This window comes from Mastigoproctus giganteus, chromosome 1 (assembly GCF_048544385.1).
Source record: "Mastigoproctus giganteus isolate SK-2022 chromosome 1, ASM4854438v1, whole genome shotgun sequence".
NCBI lineage: Eukaryota > Metazoa > Arthropoda > Arachnida > Uropygi > Thelyphonidae > Mastigoproctus > Mastigoproctus giganteus.
This window is the reverse complement of record NC_143575.1, coordinates 44,489,151-44,513,086: the sequence shown is the minus strand read 5'-3', so window position 1 is coordinate 44,513,086 and position 23,936 is coordinate 44,489,151. Positions and strand designations below refer to the sequence as shown.

Genomic DNA, 23,936 nt, shown 5'->3' with positions numbered 1-23,936 from the left:
GATTAGCATTAGCATAGGCATATGATGCAAGAAAGCAAGCTTATGCAGTATCAGCCAAAAAAAAAAAAAAAACACACTACCACTTCACCCCTCCTTTCTTTCGAAATACCTGTCCAGCAGAGCCTTAAATTTGTTTAGGCTATCAACTTCCACAACAAGGGATGGAAGTCTGTTCCACCAACCAACTACCCACTGGCTTAAGGCAAATTTCCACACATCTATCCTACATCTGTCTTTCCTCAATCTGAATTTATGCCCTCTCAGGTGATTATTCTGAGCAAGAGGAAGAATCCCATCAGCATTGAGCATGCTCAAACCATTCAAGGCTTTATACACCTCTATCAGATCACCTCGTCGGTGTCTAATCTCCTGACACTGCAATTTACATAACTTAAGCCTTTCTTCGTAAGAGCAACCCTTTGTTCCATTCTATCTTGTTGCCCTTCTCTGTACTTGTTCGAGCAGCTCTACATCCTTCTTGAAATGAGGCCTCCAAACATGTATACAGTACTCAAGGTGTGCCTGACCATTGCCTTATACAAGGAATAATCACCTCCTTATCCCTGTATATCATTGACAATACACCATGAGCTACTCTTGCAGCCTGTCTGCACTGCTCAGAGAACTTCATATCTGCCTGCACAATTACCCCCAGTCCTTTTCATTCTCTACCACTGTAAGTGTAGTACCACAGAGTTGATACATTGCACTGGGGTTGCTGTTTCCCATATGTAGTACTTTACATTTGCAATGTTAAATTTCATTTGCCACCTCTCAGCCCATCTGCTCAACCTTTACAGATCCTGTTGCAGCAACATAGCGTCAGTAGTGTCCTTAACAACCCTGCCGAACTTTGTATCGTCTGCAAACTTGGACGTTAAGCTTGATATACCGTCATCAATATTATTTATAAATACAGAAAACAATAATGGGACTCCACTAATAACATTAGTCCACGATGAGCAGTGTCCATTGATTACCACTCTCTGTCTTCTCCCGTTCAACCACCCCTTTATCCATAGCAGCAATTTGCCTCCAGTGCCACGCTGCTCCAATTTGTGCAGCAGTCTTCCATGTGTAACAATATCAAAAGCCTTTCTAAGATCCAAGTATATAATATCAAAGTTATTCGCTGCATCCAGTTCTTTTGTGACCACATCATAGTAACCAATCAAATTGGTCAGCATTAGCATTAGCATTAGCATTAGTAGAGGCATTTGATGCAAGAAAGCAAGCTTATGCAGCATCAGCCAAAAAAAAAAAAAAAACCCACTTCCACTTCACCCCTCTGTTCGTTCAAAATACCTGTCCAGCTGAGCCTTAAACTTATTTAGGCCATCAACCTCCACCACAAGGGATGGCAGTCTGTTCCACCAACCAACCACCCGCTGGCTAAAGGCAAATTTCCGCACATCTATCCTACATCTGTCTTTCCTCAATTTGAATTTATGCCCTCTCAGGTGATTTTTCTGAGCTAGAGGAAGAATCCCATCAGCATTGAGCATGCTTAAACCATTCAAGGCTTTATACACCTCTATCAGATCACCTCGCTGGTGCCTAGTCTCCAGACACTGTAATTTGCAAAACTTAAGCCTTTCTTCGTAAGAGCACCCCTTTGTTCCATTCACTAATCTTGTTGCCCTTCTCTGTACTTGTTCCAGCAGCTCTACATCCTTCTTGAAATGAGGCCTCCAGACCTGTATACAGTACTCTAGGTGTGGCCTGACCATTGCCTTATACAATGGAATAATCACCTCCTTATCCCCGCTGGAAAAATTCCTGTATATCATTGACAATACTCCATGAGCTACTCTTGCAGCCCGTCTGCACTGCTCAGAGAACTTCATATCTGCCTGCACAATCACCCCCAAGTCCCTTTCATTCTCTACCACTGTCAGTGTAGTACCACAGTGTTGATACGTTGCTCTGGGGTTGCTGTTTCCCATGTGTAGTACTTTACATTTGTCAATGTTAAACTTCATTTGCCACCTCTCAGCCCATCTGCTCAACCTTTCCAGATCCTGTTGCAGCAGCATAGTGTCAGTAGTGGCCTTGACAACCCTGCCAACCTTTGTATCATCTGCAAACTTGGACATTAAGCTTGATATACCATCATCAATATCATTTATAAATACAGAAAACAATAATGGACCCAACACTGAGCCCTGAGGGACTCCACTAATAACATTAGTCCACGATGAGCAGTGTTCATTGATTACCACTCTTTGTCTTCTCCCCCTCAACCACCCCTTTATCCATAGCAGCAATTTGCCTCCAATGTCACACTGCTCCAATTTGTGTAGCAGTCTTCCATGTGCAACAGTATCAAAAGCCTTTCTAAGATCCAAGTATATAATATCAAAGTTATTCCCTGCATCCAGTTCTTTTGTGACTGCATCATAGTATCCAATCAAGTTGGTCAGGCAAGACTTCCCCTTAACAAAACCATGCTGTGTCTGAGCTATAACTGAAGTCTTGTCTAAATGATCCTGCAGTGCTTCTTTAACCAGTGCCTCCATTAATTTTCCTGGAACAGAAGTTAGCTCACAGGTCTATAATTACTTGTGTCAGCCTTTGATCCTCCTTTGTGAATTGGGGTCACATTTGCACATTTCCAGTCTATGGGTACCTCCCCTGAGTCCAAGGAAGCTCTCATAATTATGGCTAAGGGTTTGCTTACTTCCTTTGCTGCCTCCTTTAATATAACTGGATAGATCCCATCCACCCCGGGTGCCTTTCTTGTGTTTATCTTCAACAGTTTCTCCTCCACTTTACTCCCAGTTATTTCAAGATTCTGTAGCTTACTGCTAGAGTTGAATACACCTCTGGCATTCCCCTTGCTGAATAACTCCTCATGTGTGAATGTCGATGCAAAATATTCATTTAGTTTGTTAGCTACCTGAGCAGGATCATCAACAGTTGACCCATCAATATCAAGTGGACCAATCTGATTCATCCCCTTCCTTCTAGAGTTTACATAAGTAAAGAACTCTTTGATGTTTTTCTTTGCATCCCTTGCCAAGGATTTCTCGTAATCTGCCTTCGCCTGCCTAACCTCCTTTGTAACTTGGTTGCATATCAACTTGTATCTATCATAGGCTTCTGTGTCATGTGTTAATTTGTAAGTATCCCATGCATTTTTCTTCTCTGCCATATGCCTCATTAGTTCATCTGACATCCATTTTGGCCTAAACCTTGAACAATGTTTCTTAGTTGGTATGTAAAGCCTAGTAGCTTCCAAGATAAGTTCTTTGAATGCTTCCCATTTTGAATTTGCTGTTGGTAACATCATCAGTTGGTCCCACTGTATAGAATTTAAATACTGTCTCAGTCCATCGTAGTCGCCTTTACGGAAGCAATAACCCTTCCCTTTACCCCTAATGGTAGTTACCTCTTTCAGTAAATCCCACTTCAGCACACTGTGATCACTGCAACCTAGTGGTTCATTTATCTGCAGATTCTTAATGCATGAAGAATCACTGCTGATAATCAAATCAAGAGTATTACTCCCTCTAGTTTCCTCCCGAACATGCTGATGTAGAAAACAATCATCCAATAAATCCACAAAAGCCCTGCTAGTGTGTGAGTAACCAGCCCCCAAATTCCAGTCAATATCTGGGAAATTAAAATCTCCCATTATAAGACTCTCTGATTTACTGGCCCACTCTATTTCCCTGTACAGTTCCTTATTATACTCATCAGAGTCATTAGGCCTATAGCACACTCCTACTCTCAATTTTGATCTCCCAATGCTTATGTCACAACAAACTGACTCAACACTGCACTGTCCAGCGATGTCGACTGGCTTCACTTCCTTGGTTTTTATGTGTTTCTTAACTAATAGCATAACCCCTCCCCCCTTCCTATCCTGTCTATCCTTTCTGTAGACGTTGTACTCCCCAAATTGCAGTTCTGCATCCCTTATATCTGTGTGACACCACGTCTCTGATATCCCAACAATATCTGCCTTTGATGTTTTGAGCAATACCTCAAATTCATCAAAATTATTTACTAAACTCCTAGCATTGGTGTACATGCAAGTATACCTGCACCTGTTTCTATTCTTAGCTACCCTAACACAACCCATGTGTTTACTTGTACCGCAATGGCTCCCAGCAATCTCTGAAATACCCTGCATCTTGTTTTCCAGTCTGCTGCTCATTCCAATAGAAGCAGTGCAAGAATCACTTTCACCTCTGCCAGTGGCTACTGTTAATCTATTAGTCCCCCAAGCTAACAGTTTCCCGACCCACCTAACATTACCTCGATAGCATCAGAAAATATTCTTGCACCCTTTCTATTTAAATGTATCCCATCCCTGTAGAAGCAGTCTCTGCTGTTAACAAGTACAGACCAGGCTGAAAAAAAGTCTACCCCTTGAGCCTTGCACCATCTGTCCAGGGCTGAATTGATCAACAAGGCTCTCAACCTATACTCCCTCCTATCGTGTATGGACAGAATTGCAGACACTTTCAAATACAACCCTAATTCACGTCTTTTTTTCAACAGTGACCTATAATTGTTAAGTAATTCTGCCGGTCTCCTACTCTTAATATTATTAGTGCCAACGTGTACAACTATATCACCTTTTGTGCCCTTAAAAGATGATATTCGCTCTACAACGTCATCAACCTTTGCCCCTGGCAGACATACCCTGGTCCTGTTCCACCTATCTTTTTTACAAAGCATGTTCCCCGTTTCCCTGACAATAGAGTCACCAACAACTACTAGTTCCTTCGAGACCAGCGCATTCTGCCTTGGGGGTTGTCTCTGTGTCACACGATGCCCAAGTGCAAGCTCTGGCGTTGATGTGGGCAGCTGAGAGCTTGATGGGCCCCTCAATTTAGTTTTTTCGAGGGCATCCACCCTGTCCTTCAAGCTCTCATATAGGCCCACAAGAACGCCGAGTTGTTGCCTGATATCGATACACTCCTTGCATCGCGCACACACAAAGACATCCCCCTTGGCAGTATCATGTCCCGTACCCGATTGCTCTGCAAACATCAAGCAAACAGTGCATTTTATAGCAGGCAAGACTTCCCCTTAACAAAACCATGCTGTGTCCAAGCTATAACTGAAGTCTTGTCTAGATGATCCTGCAGTGCTTCTTTAACCAGTGCCTCCATTAATTTTCCTGGAACAGAAGTTAAACTCACAGGTCTATAATTACTTGTGTCAGCCTTTGTGAATTGGGGTCACATTTGCACATCTCCAGTCTGTGGGTACCTCCCCGAGTCCAAGGAAGCTCTCATGATTATGACTAAGGGGTTGCTTACTTCCTTTGCTGCCTCCTTTAATATAACTGGATAGATCCCATCCACCCCAGGTGCCTTTCCCCTCGACGTGGGCACCTGTACGTGGTGAGGGGACCTCCCAGTGATGCTGCTGGACTTCCAGACTAGCATCACTGGGATCTAACGCCCATACCTTGGTTCCAGGGTTACACCTTTGGAATCCGGCGTGTGCAGCCGTGCGCCGCAACCCATGAATTTCGGAAAGGGGGATCCTGGTGGTTGAGGGGCCCAGTCTTAATACACCACTTTGGCCCCTGCTTCGACAAGACGGGAGGTCCCGGACCGGCCCGACTGGGATCAATCGGCGGGCGGTTTTTTACTGCTAGGGCCAATAAATCTCCCTTCCTTTGGTCCTGGGACGGGATAAAGACTTATTGGTAACGTGGGTATGGTGCTCCTAAGCAAACTTGGCATCCCATTCGTGTACGCAGTACCTGCTAGTTCACGAGTGGATGTCCCCTTGTAGGGCTCGGTGGTGGGTGAGGTACTTAGGCATCAGACACTTTTTCTTTACTCTTATGAGTAATTTAAATTCAATTTCTTCTGGGGCCCCAACAAGGCCCCTACCTAATCGATCAGAAGAGAATGACACCAATTCTGCCAAAAGAGCCAGAACTGAGGATAAAACACCATCTATAACACCACTTTTCCTCATTCTCCATTCTACCGGAGAGCAGTCAATTGGGAAGATATCACCCTTCTTCATCCAGAAAGGATTAGAAGGATTGGCAGGATCATCAAAATCAGTAAAACGGCTGCATTCTGGCGATCTTTTAGTCGAAGCTTCAAACACCAAGCAAGCAGAAAGAATCCTGAACACGACATCCATAGGGGGAATACCGATCAGTGTAACACCCCACAAAACTTTGAACTCTTCACGAGGTGTCATTTCAGAGTGGGATCTTCTTCATGTCTCTGAAGAAGAGATCTGCTCTGAACTAAAAGACCAAGGAGTGACAGCTGTCAAGAGAATATCAATGCAGAAGGATGGGAATCTCATCCCTACCCGAGTCCTCATCCTAACATTTAACACCCCACAGCCTCCAAGTTCCATCAAGGCAGGCTACTTAAACTGCCCAGTGAGGCTTTACATTCCAAACCCACTGATGTGTTTTAGATGTCAGAAATACGGCCATTCACAATCAGCTTGTCGTGGTAATCCTGCCTGCGCTCAATGTGGTACGAAAGACCACGAGAGCAAGGAATGTTCAGCTTCCAAGCCAATTTGTATAAATTGCCAAGGAGAGCACCCTGCCTATTCTAGAGCATGCGAGAGGTGGAAGGACGAGAAAGAAATTCAAAAAATAAAAACAGAGCTGAACATAACCTATCAGGAGGCCAGAAAACGCATTCAACCAATAAATAGCGGGAAACCTTCATACACCCAGAAGGTTTCTGCGAAGTGCACCATCGGTACACAAACCAAGATGACTGTACCACCAAAAGAGTCATTTACTCCGATTGCACGTTATTTATTGCGTTCACAAAAGCCCACCCAAAAAACTCAGTCAGCTGCCACTCCTATCTCCGTACCTCCTAATGCTCCACCACTACCAAAACCAAGTGGTAAAGATAAGATGCAAATATCGGAAGAGTCACCTGCAATACAACAAACAATGGAGATCGAGGATAAGGAGGTATCAGATGACCCAGTCCTGGAAATCTTTGCAGAAGAAGATATGGACACAGGGCAACGACCTGTGTTTCCAAAGAAAGATAAAGCCAGGACTGAGAAAATGAAGCCCTCAGCCCTTGGGAAACCACCTGATGGACCTAACAAATCCAAATAATGGGTAAGTTTAAATTTCTACAATGGAATTGTCGTGGATTCCATTGAAATAGTGACGACATCAAGGCGCTCCTGAGTAAGCATGAGCCTATTGCTTTTTCTTACAGGAGACATATTTAAAGGCAAATGAGGACCCATACTTCCGTAACTTTTTAGTTATTCGAAAAGACAGAGATGCGGATGGATCTCTGTCTTTTCGAATTCTTGTGGTTACCGACAAGAAAGTCGCCATTCTTGTAGGTAACCACACCCCATTTCAAGCTACACCACTTACCACCAAATTAGAGGCTGTAGCAGTTCAAGTTACTGTAGGGTTTATCTTAACTGTTTGTTCCATCTATTTGCCACCTGGGAATGACATCCCCCAGGCAGACCTTGATGATCTCATTAGACAATTGCCGCCCCCTTTTTTGTTACTAGGGGATTTTAATGGACACAATACTCTGTGGGGTAGTGCTGACATCAATGGAAGGGGTCGGACTATAGAGCACATGCTTGAAAACAATGACATGGCCCTGCTAAATGTTGGACTTAACACCTTTTGCCATATGCCTACCCGTACTTTTACCGCGATCGATCTCTCTATATGCTCTCCCTCTCTCCTTCCTGTGTGTACATGGGAGGTTGAAGACAACATTTATGGCAGTGACCACTTCCCCGTAATATCCACCCTTTGCAAAGGGAGACCATGCCACCCGACTAGGATGCCACGGTGGAAGATCGGTCACGCTGCTTGACACTAATTAATTAGTGTCAAGTTAATTGCAAGCAGAGGCAATTGCAATTCCAAAGACTTCGTCTCGGTTTCCACCATTTCCAAAGCCATGGTGGAATTCTAATTGCACTGCAGCAAGAAAATCTCAAAACAAGGCATGGGGTATTTTTCGCTGCTACCCCACCGCAGATAACTTAATAACATTCAAACGCACACATGCTAAAGCACGTTATGTAAGACGTCAGAGTCAGAAGGAATCTTGGATCAAATTCACATCTTCTATCAACCAGGCTTCATCATCTGAGCTTGTCTGGGATAAAGTCCGGAAAATGAAGGGGAAATACACATCACACCCTTCCTTGATCCTGGAGCATAATGGATGTGCAATTGCAGACCAAAGTACAATTACAAACACTCTTGGCGAGACATTTGCTAAAGTGCCTGCCAAAACATCCTACCACCCTGAGTTTCTGGCCCTCAAAAGAAATGCCGAAAGGCAACATTTGAAATTACAATAAAAGAACTGTGAAGAATACAATCAACCCTTCACAGAATGGGAAATGAAAGCGTCACTATCACTATCCCAGTCGAGTGCCGTAGGGCCAGATGACATCCATTATGAGATCATTAAGCATCTTTCATCTGAATCTCTGGAACAGTTGCTCGGTTTGTACAACAGAGTTTATCTTGAAGATGAATTTCCGGAATCCTGGCATAAGGCAATCATGCTTGCCCTTCCAAAGCCAGGAAAAGATCCAAAATTTCCGAGTAATTACCGTCCAATTGCTCTGACAAGCTGCTTGTGCAAGATCTTGGAAAGGATGGCGAATGCCCGTCTCATGTGGTATTTAGAAGCGAATGACCTCCTTTCCAAAGTTCAATGTGGGTTCCGAAGGAACAGGTCAACACTTGACCATCTTATAAAACTGGAAACATCTATCCGAGATGCTTTCCTTAAACGCGAACACCTGGTGTCAATTTTCTTTGATATCGAAAAAGCATATGACACAGCTTGGAGATTTGGAATCTTAAAGGATATCTATTATCTGGGTCTGAGGGGCCATCTAGCCCTCTTCATTAAAAGTTTCTTAGTGAACCGGTCATTCCAAGTTCGTGTTGGCTCCGTTCTCTCTCAATCTTTTTGTCAAGAGGAAGGAGTCCCCCAAGGGTCAGTGTTAAGTGTTACGCTTTTCGCTATCAAAGTTAATTCTATTACTGAACAACTTCCTCCAACTGTAAATAGCGCTCTCTTTGTTGATGATTTTACCATCTTCTGTCAGTCATGCAACATGAGGGTTATTGAACGACAATTGCAGCATGCCATTGGCCATGTCAAAACTTGGGCAATGGCTAATGGTTTCAGGCTGTCACCTTAGAAGACCGTCTGCGTACACTTTTGTCGCAAACGGAACCTTCACCCTGAACCAGAACTCAAACTCGGACAACACATCATTCCATTAGTTCCTGAGACAAAATTCTTGAGTCTCACATTTGATAAGAAGTTGACATTTTTACCACATATCCATCAACTACGAACAAAGTGCACGAGGGGATTGAATCTCCTTCGTGCCATCTCCTCAAATAAATGGGGGAGCAGACCGGTGCACTTTACTCTGCCTTTATCGTGCGCTTGTTCGTTCAAAATTAGACTATGGGTCCCAAGTGTACGCATCGGCTAGAAATAGCGTACTACGGTGGCTAGATCCACTCCACCACCAAGCCATCCGAACAGCTACTGGAGCATTCAGAACATCTCCTGTCCAGAGTTTATACGTCGAAGCCGGTGAACCACCACTATTGCTCCAACGAAAGCAATTGTCACTAAAATATACCTTTAAACTAAAATCCCTGCCAGACAACCCAACGTGGACTTGTGTGTTTGAGCCACGATGGGAAACGCTTTGTAAAACCCATCAGACTGCTGACCGCTCCTTTGGCATCCATGTCCAAGAGCTTCTCAAAGAGCTCAATATCACGGTGGACAATGTTGCCCAGTCACCAAGGCAACCACTTCCACCCTGGCATGCTCGCTTACCATCATGTGACTTCTCCATTAAAAGTTGGGGTAAGTCCATAACTCCATCCTCTGTCTACCAACAACTCTATGCTGCCCACCGATCTGATTACTCGAATTTTTTGCCTGTGTTCACCGATGACTCGAAATCAGAGTTGTCTGTAGCATTTCCAGATAGTACTATATCTGGGAAGATTCCCCATGAATGCAGCATATATACAGCTGAATTGTATGCTATTGAGCTAGCCTTGGACCATATTAAAACCCACAAGCACCAAAGATGTATTGTGTACACTGACTCTTCAAGTACACTGCAGGGACTCTTCAAGTACACTGCAGGCTTTATCAGAGATGAGGTATAATCCTCATCCGATTGTGACTCAGATTCAGCAGACATTATTTTCCCTGTTTGAGTGTTCATTCGACATTCGTTTCTGCTGGATTCCCAGCCACATTGGGATCAAGGGAAATGAACTGGCAGATGCTGTGGCCAGAGCACCAGAACCCCACAACACTTATTGCCTGTTAGTCCCCTATACAGACTACAGGCAGCTAATACAAGCTAAATTACATTCCCACTGGCAACAATCTTGGCATGAGCAAGTCACAAACAAACTCTATCAGATAAAACCTGTAATTCGACATTGGCAGTCTAGTCTGCACAGGAACCGCAAGGAGGAAGTTGTTCTGGCTCGTCTCCGCATAGAACACAGTCATCTTACACATACTTTTCTGCTGAGGGCAGATGACTGTCCTATGTGCGAGAACTGCGGCTCCATTTTAACTATTCATCACATTTTAACCGTGTGTCCACGTTTTAGACAAGAACGTGATTTATATTTTACCGTTTTTAGTCATCCAGCTGAGCCTTATACACTCAGTCAGATTTTATCCGACAATGACCATGTGTCTGCTGTTTTTAGCTTTTTAAAATCAATAAACGTTTTTACTCGTATATAAAATTTACATTTTATTGTGATTTTCTATTGATTTATCTTTTATACCTTTTATACATTTGTCAGATTTTTGACATAGTGACTTAAGTAATTAGGTCACTGAAAGTTTAAAATTTTTTATATATGACCTGGTCTCGGCGCATTATAGCCTTAGTAGCTAATGTGCCAATAAAATCAAAACCAACCAACCAGGTGCCTTTCTTGTGTTTATCTTCAACAATTTCTCCTCGACTTTACTCTCAGTTATTACAAGATTATCTAGCTTACTGCCAGAGTTGAATACACCTCTGGCATTCCCCTCGCTGAATAACTCCTCATGTGTCAATGTCGATGCAAAATATTCATTTAGTTTGTTAGCTACCTGAGCAGGATCATCAACAGTTGAATCATCGATATCAAGTGGACCAATCTGATTCATCCCCTTCCTTCTAGAGTTTAGATAAGTAAAGAACTCTTTCCTGTTTTTCTTTGCATCCTTTGCCAAAGATTTCTCTTAATCTGCCTTTGCCTGCCTAACCTCCTTTGTGACTTGGTTACAGACCAAGGACCAAGTATATAGGAATTTTTCTAGCAGGGATAAGGAGGTGATTATTCCCTTGTATAAGGCAATGGTCAGACCGCACCTAGAGTACTGTATACAGGTCTGGAGGCCTCATTTCAAGAAGGATGTAGGGAAGCTGGAACGAGTACAGAGAAGGGCAACAAGATTAGTGAATGGAACAAAGGGTTGCTCTTACGAAGAAAGGCTTAAGTTTTGCAAATTACAGAGTCTGGAGACTAGGCACCAGAGAGGTGATCTGATAGAGGTGTATAAAGCCTTGGTTTGAGCATGCTCAATGCTGATGGGATTCTTCCTCTTGCTCAGAATAATCACCTGAGAGGGCATAAATTCAAATTGAGGAAAGACAGATGTAGGATAGACGTGAGGAAATTTGCCTTTAGCCAGCGGGTGTTTGGATGCTGGAATAGACTTCCATCCCTTGTCGTGGAAGTTGATAGCCTAAATAAGTTTGAGGCTCAGCTGGACAGGTATTTCGAACGAACAGAGGGGTGAAGTGGAAGTGGTTATTTATTTATTTATTTTTTTTTTTTTTGGCTGATGCTGCATAAGCTTGCTTTCTTGCATCAAATGCCTCTACTAATGCTAATGCTAATCATAGGCTTCCATGTCACCCATTAATTTATATGTATCCCATGAATTTTTCTTCTCTGCCATATGTTTCATTAGTTCATCTGATATCCATTTAGGCCTAAACCTTAAACAATATTTCTTAATTGGTATGTAAAGCCTAGTAGCTTCCAAGATAAGTTCTTTAAATGCTTCCCATTTTGAATTTGCTGTTGGTAACATCTTCAGTTGGTCTCACTGTATAGAATTTAAATACTGTCTCAGACCATCGCCTTTACGAAAGCAATAAACCTTCCCTTTACCCCTGATGGTAGTTACCTCTTTGAAGAAATCCCACTTCAGCACACTGTGATCACTGCCACCTAGTGGTTCCTTTATCTGCAGATTCTTAATGCATGAAGAATCACTACTGATAATGAAATCAAGAGTATTACTCCCTCTAGTTGCCTCCCGAACATGCTGATGTAGAAAACAATCACCCAATAAATCCACAAAAGCCTTGCTAGTGTGTGAGTGACCAACCCACAAATTCCAGTCAATATCTGGGAAATTAAAATCCCCCATTATAAGACTCTCTGATTTACTGGCCCACTCTATTTCCCTGTACAATTTCTTATTATACTCTTCAGAGTCATTAGGCCTCTAGCACACTCCTACTCTCAATTTTGATCTCCCAATGCTAATGTCACACCAAACTGACTCAACACTGCACTGTCCAGCGATTTTGACTGGTTCACTTCCTTGGATTTTATGTGTTTCTTAACTAATAGCATAACCCCTCCTCCCTTCCTATCCTGTCTATCCTTTCTGTAGATGTTGTACTCCCCAAATTCCAGTTCTGCATTTCTTATATCTGTGTGACACCAAGTCTCTGATATCCCAACAATATCCACCTTTGATGCTTTGAGCAATACTTCAAATTCATCAAATTTATTTACCGAACTCCTAGAGTTTGGTAAATAAATTTGATGATCCTGTTCCTATTCTTAGCTACCCTAACACAACCCATGTGTTTACTTGTACCGACTCTCAGCAGTCTCTGAAATATCCTGTATCTTGTTTTCCAGGCTTCTGCTCATTCCAATAGAAGTAGTGCAAGAATCACTTTCACCTCTGCAAGTGGCTACTGTTAATCTATTAGTCCTTGTATCCTCCCAAGCTAGCAGTTTTCTGACCCACCTAACACTGCCTCGATAGCATCAGCAAATATTCTTGCACCCTTTCTATTTAAGTATATCCCATCCCCTGTAGAAGCAGTCTCTCCTTCATTTGTATTTATCAATGATATTGAAGATTTGATTTGTCTCTCCTCATGTATTTATCAATGATATTGACGATTTGATTTGTCTCTCCTCCTGTATTTATCAATGATATTGAATTCAATAACATTGTCTCCCAAATGGTTCAAGGAGAAATGAAACAAAAGAAATTTACTGACTTTTTTAGAAAACAAATTTAATTATGTATTATTGTTTTCTTTTAAATTTTTTATGCCATTACTAAACCAATGCAAGTCAAAATATTAAAAATAGGTATGTATGTATGGAGATATCTGTACTATGATTTTTTGATGACATGGTCAAAAATAAATAATAATTAAAGTTTAATTAAATTTCATTAGGTTATGTATTATGTAATAAAATAAACAAGTTAGATGACCCGGTCTATTGTATGTGTAATATTTTTAATGTACATATTCTATTATTTTTCTATTCAATTATTCATCATGGTCTCAGTCTCTTACCCTGGCCAATAATCGAAGTTCTACTGTACTTGTATTTTAGGAAAGCTTTTAATACTGTTGCATATGGAAGAGTAATGTACAAATTGGAGCAGTATGGCATTAAGGGCAGGTTGCTATAATGGATGAAAAGATGGTTGAATTGGGGAAGACAGAGAATGGTAATAAATGGACACTGCTCTTTGTGGACTAATGTTATTAGTGGAGTCCCCCAGGGTTCGGTGTTAGGCCTATTGTTGTTTTCTGTATTTATCAATGATATTGATGAAAGTATATCAGGCTTAATGTCTAAGTTTGCAGATTATACAAAGATTGTCATGGTTGTTAATGAATGATAGTATACTACTGCAACAGGATCTGGAAAAGTTGAGTAGATGGGCTGAGCGGTGGCAACTGAAGTTTAACATTGACAAATATAAAGTACTGCATATGGGTAGCATTTACCCAAGAGTAACATACCAACTGTGTGGTAATATACTCAGAGTAGTGGAGAATGAAAATAACCTGGGGGTAATTGTGCAGTTAGATATGAGGTTTTCTGAACAGTGCAAAAAGGCTGCAAGAGTAGCTCGTAGTGTCTTATCAATGATATACAGGAATTTTGCTAGAAGGGATAAGGAGGCGATTGTCCCCTTGTATAAGACAATGGTTAGGTCACACCTTGACTGCTGCATACAGGTCTGGAGGTGTCATTTTAGGAAGGATGTAGAGCTGCTGGAACAAGTACAGAGAAGGGCAACAAGATTAGTGAATGGAACAAAGGGTTGCTCTTACGAAGAAAGGCTTAAGTTTTGCAAATTGCAGCGTCTGGAGACTAGACACCTACTAGGTGATCTGACTGAGGTGTATAAGCCTTGAATGGTGTGAGCAAGCTCAATGCTGATGGTATTCTTCCTCTTGCTCAGATTACTCACCTTAGGGGGACACACATTCAAATTGAGGAAAGACAATTGTAGAATAGATGTGCAGAAATTTGCCTTTAGCCAGCAGGTGGTTGATAGTTGGAACAAACTTCCATCTGTTGTAGTGGAGGTTAACAACTTAAATAATTTCAAGGCAGAGCTAGACAAACATTTGGAGTGAATGGATGGGTGAAATGGAAAGTGTGGTTTTTTTTTTTTTGGCTGTTGCTATATAAGCTTTCTTTCTTATATAGCAACAGCCTCTACTAATGCTAATCAGGGTACAACTTTGCTTCACCCCGATATCTGTGTGGTACTATTACACCCTTTCTAGACTAGTTTCTGATGGATAATCTAGACCAGATTATATAGTCTAAAAGGCCTAATAACTAGTTCCTCATCTGGAATTCGGTATAATCTGAAGTGAAGGTATCAACAGTGTAATTGCAATCAACTAAAATGGGTCTTTCAGAAGAATGGTAACTGTCAATTCAATTGAATGAAGCACTTTGCATATTTCACATGCAAATTGCTTCATTTAATTGATATGGAAGCATGGAAGACAAATAAGAATGCTTGACAAAGTCAGAATATAATATAAACTCCTTTTTCCTCTCACTAATCTTTTTTTTTGCTCTTCTCTGCACTCATTCCATCAGATCTGCATCCTTCCTAAAATGACACTTCTAGACCTGTATGCAGTGGTCTAGATGTGGCGTCCATTGCCTTATACAGCAGAATAGTTACCTCCTTGTCCCTGCTGGCAAAATTCCTGTATATCATTGACAAAACCTCATGAGCTGTCATAGCAGTCTGTCTGTATTGCTCAGAGATCTTCATATCTGACTACCAAATTACCCTCAGATCTTTTTTATTCTCCACTATCCTCAGTATTGTATACCACACTTTTGATATATAATTCTGGGATTACTTTTCCCCATATGCGGTACCTTGTCTATGCCCATTTGCCCAGTTTTTCTAGATCTTGTTGCAGTAATATACCCTGATTATCATTAATTACCCTGTCAGCCTTTATACCATCTGCAACCTTAGATATTAAGCCTGATATGCTTTCATCAATATAATTAATAAATATTGAAAACTACAAAGGGCCAGTGCCAAATCCTTGAGGACTGCTCTAATAATATTAGTCCAAGAAGAGCAGTGCCCATTGATAATTGCTCTCTATCTTCTTATTCTGCTCATATCACTTATCCCTTTTGTCCATAACAGTAACTTTCCCTTAATGCCACAATGCTCCAATTTGTACAACAGTCTCTTATGTAAAACAGTGTCAAAAAGTGTTGAAATCCAAGGATATGATTTCAAAATTATTTTTTCATTCAGTTCCTTTGTTGCTGCTTCATAGTATTCGGTTATGTTGGTCAGCCAATATTGGATACTGAGATGCGGTAATAAAGGAACTGGATGCAAAACATAATTGTGATTTCATATAACATACAAACAAATAACAAAATTTATGTGGATTCATATTTAAGTATTTGTAATGAGTTAAATGAATATTTAAGTGGCCATTTATAATAATAGAAATAATCTTTTTTTTTTTTTTTTTTTTTCGTAGATTTTTCCAAAAACTCAATGACATGATTTCAGCTATTCAGTTTCTTGTAATGTCCAGATGCAATGAAGAAGCATTTCAACTTGCTCAGTCTACTGGAAAAATGGATATATATGCAGATGTTGTTGGTGATGATGCATCTCAAGAAGATTATCTCAGCATTGCCACCTATTTTGAAAATAACAAGAGCTACTTGAAGGCTGGAAAGTTCTTTCTTCGTGCAGGCCAGTACAAAAAAGTAAAGAAATCCATTTGAATTTTTATTCCCTAATTAGTTTATTTTAATCCACTGGGAAGGATATATGCTCCAATGCTTGATATGTTTCGATCCTAATAAAAGTTACTCTAAGAGGGACAGAAGTATTATTATTAGTACTAACAAATGATGCAAGGAGTCTAACTTTTTAAACCAAAAATTAAAATAAAAACTACTTATGCCATTTGTCCATCTCCAATAATTTCTCTAATCTGAAATTTATTCACACTATCCACTTCCATAACTAATATAGTTTTTAACTTTTAATTTTTTGGTATTAAAAAATAAAAATAATTGGAAAAAAATCAAATTGATAATAATGGAAAAGTAAATTTTATTCATAATTATATGATCTTTAAATATTTTTTTTTGTTCCTCATTATTTTTTTTATAATTTTCATTACCCTGTCTGTAGACACATGAAATAAAAGAAAACTTTCTTAAGATAAATGGTCTTCTGGAATATTTTGGCACCCGCAAACCTTTATAAAAGCTTATAACATGGTCACTTATGAAGCCTATTGGCAACCAGCAGTAAACTGGCCATAACATATTGTGGTCTTAAGTAGTATGTAAATGGTTTAAGGGCATTACTGCATCACTTTTAACTTCACAATAAAGAAAAGTTATTTAGAAAACTGTTAGTATAGGAGCTGCACAGATTAATAGTTTAATGACAGCTGTAAGCAGAGATGGAACTGCTTCTATTGGGACATGCAGTAGCCTGGAAAGCAGTGGTATGATAAAAACATTGGGAGGAAAAAATTTAGAAGAGGATGTTATAGGCCAAATGACTATGATTAGCATATTGAAAAATTATACAGACAAATAGAGTGGGCCAGCCAATCAGAATGTACTTTCATGCGGGGATGTTATGTTTAACCTTTAACTTTTCTGGTATTGGTTGGAACTCATGGGTCGACCTTACTCAGTAGCAGACCATTTCTCAATTTGCTAGATGACTTCTTTCACTGTGAATATGTTTGAGAAGCACCAGTAGATAACAGTATTCTTGATTTGATTATCAGCAGTGATTCATCATCTGTTTTGAATCTTCAAGTAAACAATAGGGTAGTGATGAGGAATTTATTCAAAGAAATAATTGCTGCCAAGGAGTAAAGGAAAGATATTTTGTTTTTACAAAGATGATTACAATGGGCTTAGATTTTTTAAAAATTCTTTTCAGCAGAGCTAACTGACATTGTTAACAAATTCAAGTGGCAAATGGAAAGCATTTAGGAAATAAATCATAAATGTTACAAAGCTTTTTATACTAAAAGATGCTGGCACAACATCTGTTTAGTGCAGAATTATTTTATGTTGTATCATCTGTCTTTACACTTATTTCTTCTTTTTTCAATTTCTTCTGTCCTTATGATTTGTGTGTGTTTGTTAGTGTGAGAATGTATGGATATAACGCCAATCTTAGATGAGATGGGATGCTGGCATCTCTGAGTTGAGCCCATCTTTGTTTCTCTCATTGGTGGGGTACCTATTGGTACCACTTCTGTCACCTACCTCACTGGTAGGTGACAGAAGTTCCCTACCAGTGAGGTAGGTGATTGAAGTCCCCTGTAGGACTTGCACTACTGCCTGTGGGTGCAGGATTTGGTTCATTAGGAACAGTATATGAATAGTTGTGAACTGCCTTTTTTTTGGTGTGACTGGGTACTGGAGAGCAGCCTTCCTGGTGATTGCTGCTCTCTGGTAGTAAAGTGGCCAGAAACAACTAAAAAACACAACACACCTGCTGCACAAATACAGAACCTCTTGAAAATCCTAGACTATCCAAAAAGAGAGTAATTTAATCCTTGTTCCTGAAGCTGTCACAGACATTCTCTCAGGTATAACAGGCTAGAGCCTGGGAGTTAAAATGCTGATGGAACTGATATTCAGATAACATTTGAGTCAAGCAACCAAATTTTGGCGAAGTCCAGTCATTCTGCAATAACCAGATCCTCTTCTTTCACCTTTACAATGGTAGGACCGTTGGTAACTCTGGATATAACCTCCATATGCAAGTCCTGAAATATACGGCACCTAGTATAGTAGAGGTGACCACCCAGATGTGAACCATTGCAAACAGGAGTCGAGGTGTGGTGTCCATACCACACAGAGGATTCCTGCCCCTCTATGTTACCAGGCAGTGATAGGTGGTAGATAACTCTCATCAACTGGTGCAATATCACCACTTTCCTTTTTGGAGGCTTAAAGGGTTGAAACCCATGTTTACTCTCCAGAGCAAAGCTCGGCAACCCCTCCCCCATCTCTTCCATCATATACTATGTTTGATGTCTTTTGAGGTTATAATGGGCATCATAGCAAGATCCACTCTTCCTTACATTTTGATGGTACAGTTCTAAAATTTTTGTTTGCAGGCTGGCTTTTAGATAGTCCACAGACTGAGCCTATTGGTAACTCTAGGAGGTATCCGCAGCAGCTAGCACATATTCTGTGCTGGAGTACAGATCAGCTAGCATATATGCTGTGCTGGAGTACAAATCAGCTAGCATATATGTATGCTAGGGCATCATTGTCAAAGCCATGTTATGTCAAGAAGCTGGGTATATTCTTGCTTTTGGATATATCCAAAAATTTCATATAACACATCCTCCCCACCTTTTCGTACTACCGAATACATCGTGAATAGTCATACTAATAGAACAAACTTATCTGCAAAAGATCTAAACTTCCCAAACTATTCTTTGCTCATTTCACAAATATACATGGTCCCAGTTCCAAATCTTACTGATGTCCATTTCCACTTACAGTGTGCCAAGGCTCACATTTTCTAACAGAATCCCTGTTATCGATTGAGTCATCCACTGCTCATCTTAGTTTTGTCCTATTATTCACTGTACAATTCTTTTCGCACAAATGTGGTACTTGTGCATATGTCCACTCTGATATTCCCTGTCAGAGACTTTTGAAATGTCTCTGAAAGGGAGTATCTGAAATTTAATAATTTGGAATCTCTTTTTGATCTTCTCTGGCTTAAAATCTCTTCCCCATTATGTCAAATTCTTATGTTTCCTCTATTGTTCTCAGAATTTCACTAATCATTTGGAACTCTGACTTCCTCCCTTTGAAACTGACTTTCTCCAGTACAACTTTCCTAACAGTGAAGCAATTTTCCTTGGTGATTTTAATGGTCACAACTCAAGCTCAAGCACACTTTTGTTTTCTAGTCACACAGATCCAGCTGGTCAAAATGCTGAGGCTTTCGAAATTACTAATGACCTTGCACATTGTTCATCCACCTACAAGAATATCTGCAATCCTAACCAATACCTGCAGGTAACCAAATAACCAACCCTTCCAAGTACATGGTCAAGATGAGTGGTCGTCTATGAACTTCAGGTCTCAACTTAGTGATGGTTTCATCTCCAGTGCAACCTTTCTCTCATGGCTATTCTCAGCTTTCTGTTTTTTGGTATTATAAGAATGCAAAAATGGGATGACCTGTGAGATTTCTGTTCTTTTCCTTGGTTGGATTACTGTTTTAATTCTTCTGATGTCAGTGTTTGTTCAGGTTGTGTCAGAAAAATTATTCTTGAAGGGATGAAATCCATTATTCCACAGTCCACCTTAAAATCTCGTCATTTATCTAAACCTTGTTTTTTCAATAAATATTCTAAGGCTGTTCAATATAAGAATGTTGCATATCACAATTAGCTTCCATCCAAATCTCCAGGTTAATTTTCTGCTTGCACCAATAGAAAACTTGCTTCTTGTCCAAAGTAGTCAAGCATTCTGGTCTCTTGCCAAAGCTACTGGCTGTAACTTTTTGCCCATCTGTAGTACCATCTCTATTAAAACCTGATTGCCCTCTTGCCTCTTCAACCAGAAATAAAGCTGACCTGCTTGCATCCTACTTTCTTCTAACTGTTATATTGATCTTGGAAAACCACCTTATCATTCCAAGTACACCCTGCTCAATGTCTCCTGTGCTCTTCCATCAAAAGAATGTCAGAATTCTGTACAATCTTGATGCCAAGAAAGCTCTGGGTCCTGCTGGTATTTCTCCATTTTTTCTCAAAACCTGTGTTCTGAACTTACTCCCTGTTCTGTGTCACCTTTTTACACTTTCTTATACCGCTGGTATTTTTACTTATGCTTGGAAATTTGTCCATATCCAGCAGTTCCTAAAAAGGATGATAAATCCCATTCTTCCAGTTCAATAACTTTTTTTTTCTTCTTTTTCCTTTTTATGAAAACCCCAAACACGAAAGGTATCAAAACCTATAATACTTAGTACTGTGCATGGGTTGATGGAGAAGGATGTGTGTGTGTGTGGGGGGGGGGGGGGAATGCTGGAAACTTTGCTCTAGAGACTAAACATGGGTTTCACCACTTCAAGCCTCCAATAAGCAAAGTGGTGGTATTGCACCAGTTGAAGAGAGTCATCTAACTGCCAATAACAGTTTAATTATTGTCCCACTGCACTTCTACTCATTCTAAAGTAATGGCGAAATCTATTAACTGCCAGTTTCTAAACTAACTAGAAACCATCCATCTGGTCAATGATCACAAGTATGGATTCCATCAGTGTCAATCCACTCATCTATGGACAAATTCCATGGAAAAGTTTGGTGAAACTCAAGATATTTCAAAGGGTTGATCAAGTTTAGCATAAAGGACTTCTAAATAAGCTTCCATCTTATTGATTGCCAACTGTTCTAGTTTCCTCTCTAACTGCTCATTCCAGGTATGGGTGTATGGCTCTCTGTCTTCTAACTTCCCCAGTAATGCTGGTGTTCCTCCAAAGTTCAGAGTTCTTTCTTCTACTCTTTTCCTCTTGTATTTTAATGACCTTCTTCCATTGGCCCCAAATCCTATCCATGGTTTTGCTGATAATAACATATTGAATTCCACCTTCCAGTTTGAGAAACCTTGCCCTGCACAAACAGCTTTAACTTCCCGAATATCCACTATCAATTTCTTAAATGCTGGTCTCCAAGTAATTTTCCACTGCGGCAAAGATAAATTAGTTAATTTCAGGCCTTCTGAAATTCAGTCCTGTCTTATATCTCACAAAACATTCTTCTGCTTCTCATATATTCAATGACACTCAGACTCAGATTTCTGAGCAAGATCACATATCTCTATTAGGGATTACACTGATTTGTCATTAGCATAAGCACATCACAAATATTCCTTCCTCTGCATATAAAAAAATGGGTTTTTCTCTTATACTCTCAGCATTACGTTTCTTCCAAACAGATGCTCACTCTGTACAAATTGCAAATCCGCTCTATCATGAAATATTATTTCCATATCTGAGGCATTGCCTCCAAAATCTCTCTCTCAGGTGTCTAGACTCCATTCAAAAGAGGGAGAGGGCAGTTAGAGATGGGTCATTAATTAAAGGCATGCATTTCTGATGCATGCCTTTTCTATAGATACTTCCATGAGCACTGTTTTTTTTGAATCAGCTTCTATAATTCTATTTCTCTTCCAAGCAAGTCCGAATATGTGCTGCAATCAGTCAGCATTCTTTTACTATCTGACTTCAAACTCAGTACTTTTCTTCTTTCTCATTTATTCCTTCAGCTTCCGTTTTTTGGAACAGATTTGCTTCAGACATATTTCCCGGAAAAAAATAATAATCCTCAGTTGCAAACCACTCTACTTTCTGTCACACAGACATTCAACTTCTGATGTGTATGTTTTCTACAGGTATTTCCATGGGCACATTCTTTTTTTTTTTTTTTTTTTTTTGATTTGGTAGTTGTTGGCGCATCGGCTTCTGTGGCCATATTGCACCTCCCAAGATTTTTGCAGTACTTTGATCCAAGCCCAAGGTGGGAATCGAACCCGCGACCTTTGGGTTGCCGGGCAGGTACTTTACCCACTAGGCTAGCCCGGTCGGCTCACATTCTTTTAAATTAGTGTCTGTAAATTAGTTTGCTGAAATAACTTTTCTATTCTGCATTTATGCCTTTTACTTCTGTAAAATTAAACAGAACTTCATATCCAGTGGCATCAAGTATTTTCTATCCTCTCTTCTCAAAATATCTTGGTTGGGTCGTGGGTATGAATTGTACAACCAAATAATTTTTAGCTCCTGAAAACGAATGGTTTTTTTGAAAATTTTGTCGTATTTTTGAATTTATTAACATATTAAATTGTGTTCAATAAATAATTTAATATAGTCTTCGTCATGTTTGTTAGCTCATTTTTAAATTTATTTATAGATTTTGTAAGTTATTACTTAATATATGTAGAGTTTTTTTTTTTTATCATAATTTGACCCGAATATTGTAGCATGTAACTAGTGGTGTAGTGCATTTTAGTGGAATTATAGGGTATTAATTGTTATAAATAAGTATCTTTATACTTCTAATCATGTAGGTTGGCATATATATATATATATATATATATATATATATATATATATATATATATATATATATATATATATATATATATATATTTTTTTTTTTTTAGCTAAAAAATTTTACTTTTAGTTGGGCTATGATTAATTTAAAACTCTATGAATGTAACAGTGTAGTGTATAACAAACTTGATAATGTAACATATAACATCATGAACTTGATAGCATAACATATAACGTCGTGAACTTGATAGTGTAATGCATATTATTCAATTTAGGTATATTTAGGCGAATTAGGTGAATTTAGGCTTAGTGTAGTATTGTCAAATTAAATTGAATTTAAATGTAAATTGTGTCCCAGACTAGAGTAGCAAAGTAACAGGAATGCTGTGGCTTCAGGGAGAACTGAGGGGAACGATTCTCCTATGAATCGTGATCCAACAAAATTTGCTGCTTGTGCAATGTTTGCAGATCTTTCTGGAACAGAACATGATACAGCCAATTGAGATGTATTTGTGAGTGTTCAGTGCAGAGAGTGTGAAGAAATTAGGTGCCAACTCAGCATTCTGGTGGACATTTATAAGGGCTTGAAGAGTAGGGCGGATGCCCTCGAATGAATTAAAATGGGGGAGCCCATCAAGCTCTTGGCTGCCTAACTCAATGTCAGAGCTCACACTTGTGTACCAGGCAATACAGCAGCAGTCCCCAAAGCATTATGCACTGGTCCCACAAGAGCTAGTTAATGTTAGTGACTCTGTTGTCAGGGAAATGGGAAATATATTGTGCAAAAAGGATAGGTGGAATAGGACCAGGGTATCCCTTTTCACCAGTCTACATTTTCAATACTGGGGGGAAAACCTCTACCAAGAATGAACTACTAACAATTACATACAGCATACACAGCCCAGTTTGCATATCACAACTATGTATATATATACTTATATTTGAATAATGTTTGAAATAGTTGAAAACTGAATCTTACATTAAAAGAGGGGTAAAGCATACATCAGAGGCAGCAAAGAGCATTTTCCTCTACATGATGCTTGAGATATAAACTTAAGTGAGAATAATGATTAAAATAAAAATAATAAAATAAAAATGCCAGCAGCATGGCAAGGCAGAAGAGCGAAAATTGTGAAATTATACGTAACAATCAAACCAACAGGGAGGGAAGAGAATAAAATTATTGCAGCAGAAACTCTCGAAGATAATTTAGAAAGCCTA

At 39.8% G+C, this 23,936-nt stretch overlaps 1 protein-coding gene across 1 annotated transcript in view; it reads left to right on the top strand.

Moving 5' to 3' along the window:
- Oseg6 (intraflagellar transport protein Oseg6) overlaps nt 1-23,936 on the top strand; it is a 690,115-nt gene that overhangs the window by 532,099 nt on the left and 134,080 nt on the right. Inside the window, exon 28 of the mRNA XM_090372456.1 lies at nt 16,123-16,357. Coding sequence (XP_090228582.1) covers nt 16,123-16,357 — 235 coding nt within the window. The remainder of the gene's footprint in view (nt 1-16,122; nt 16,358-23,936) is intronic.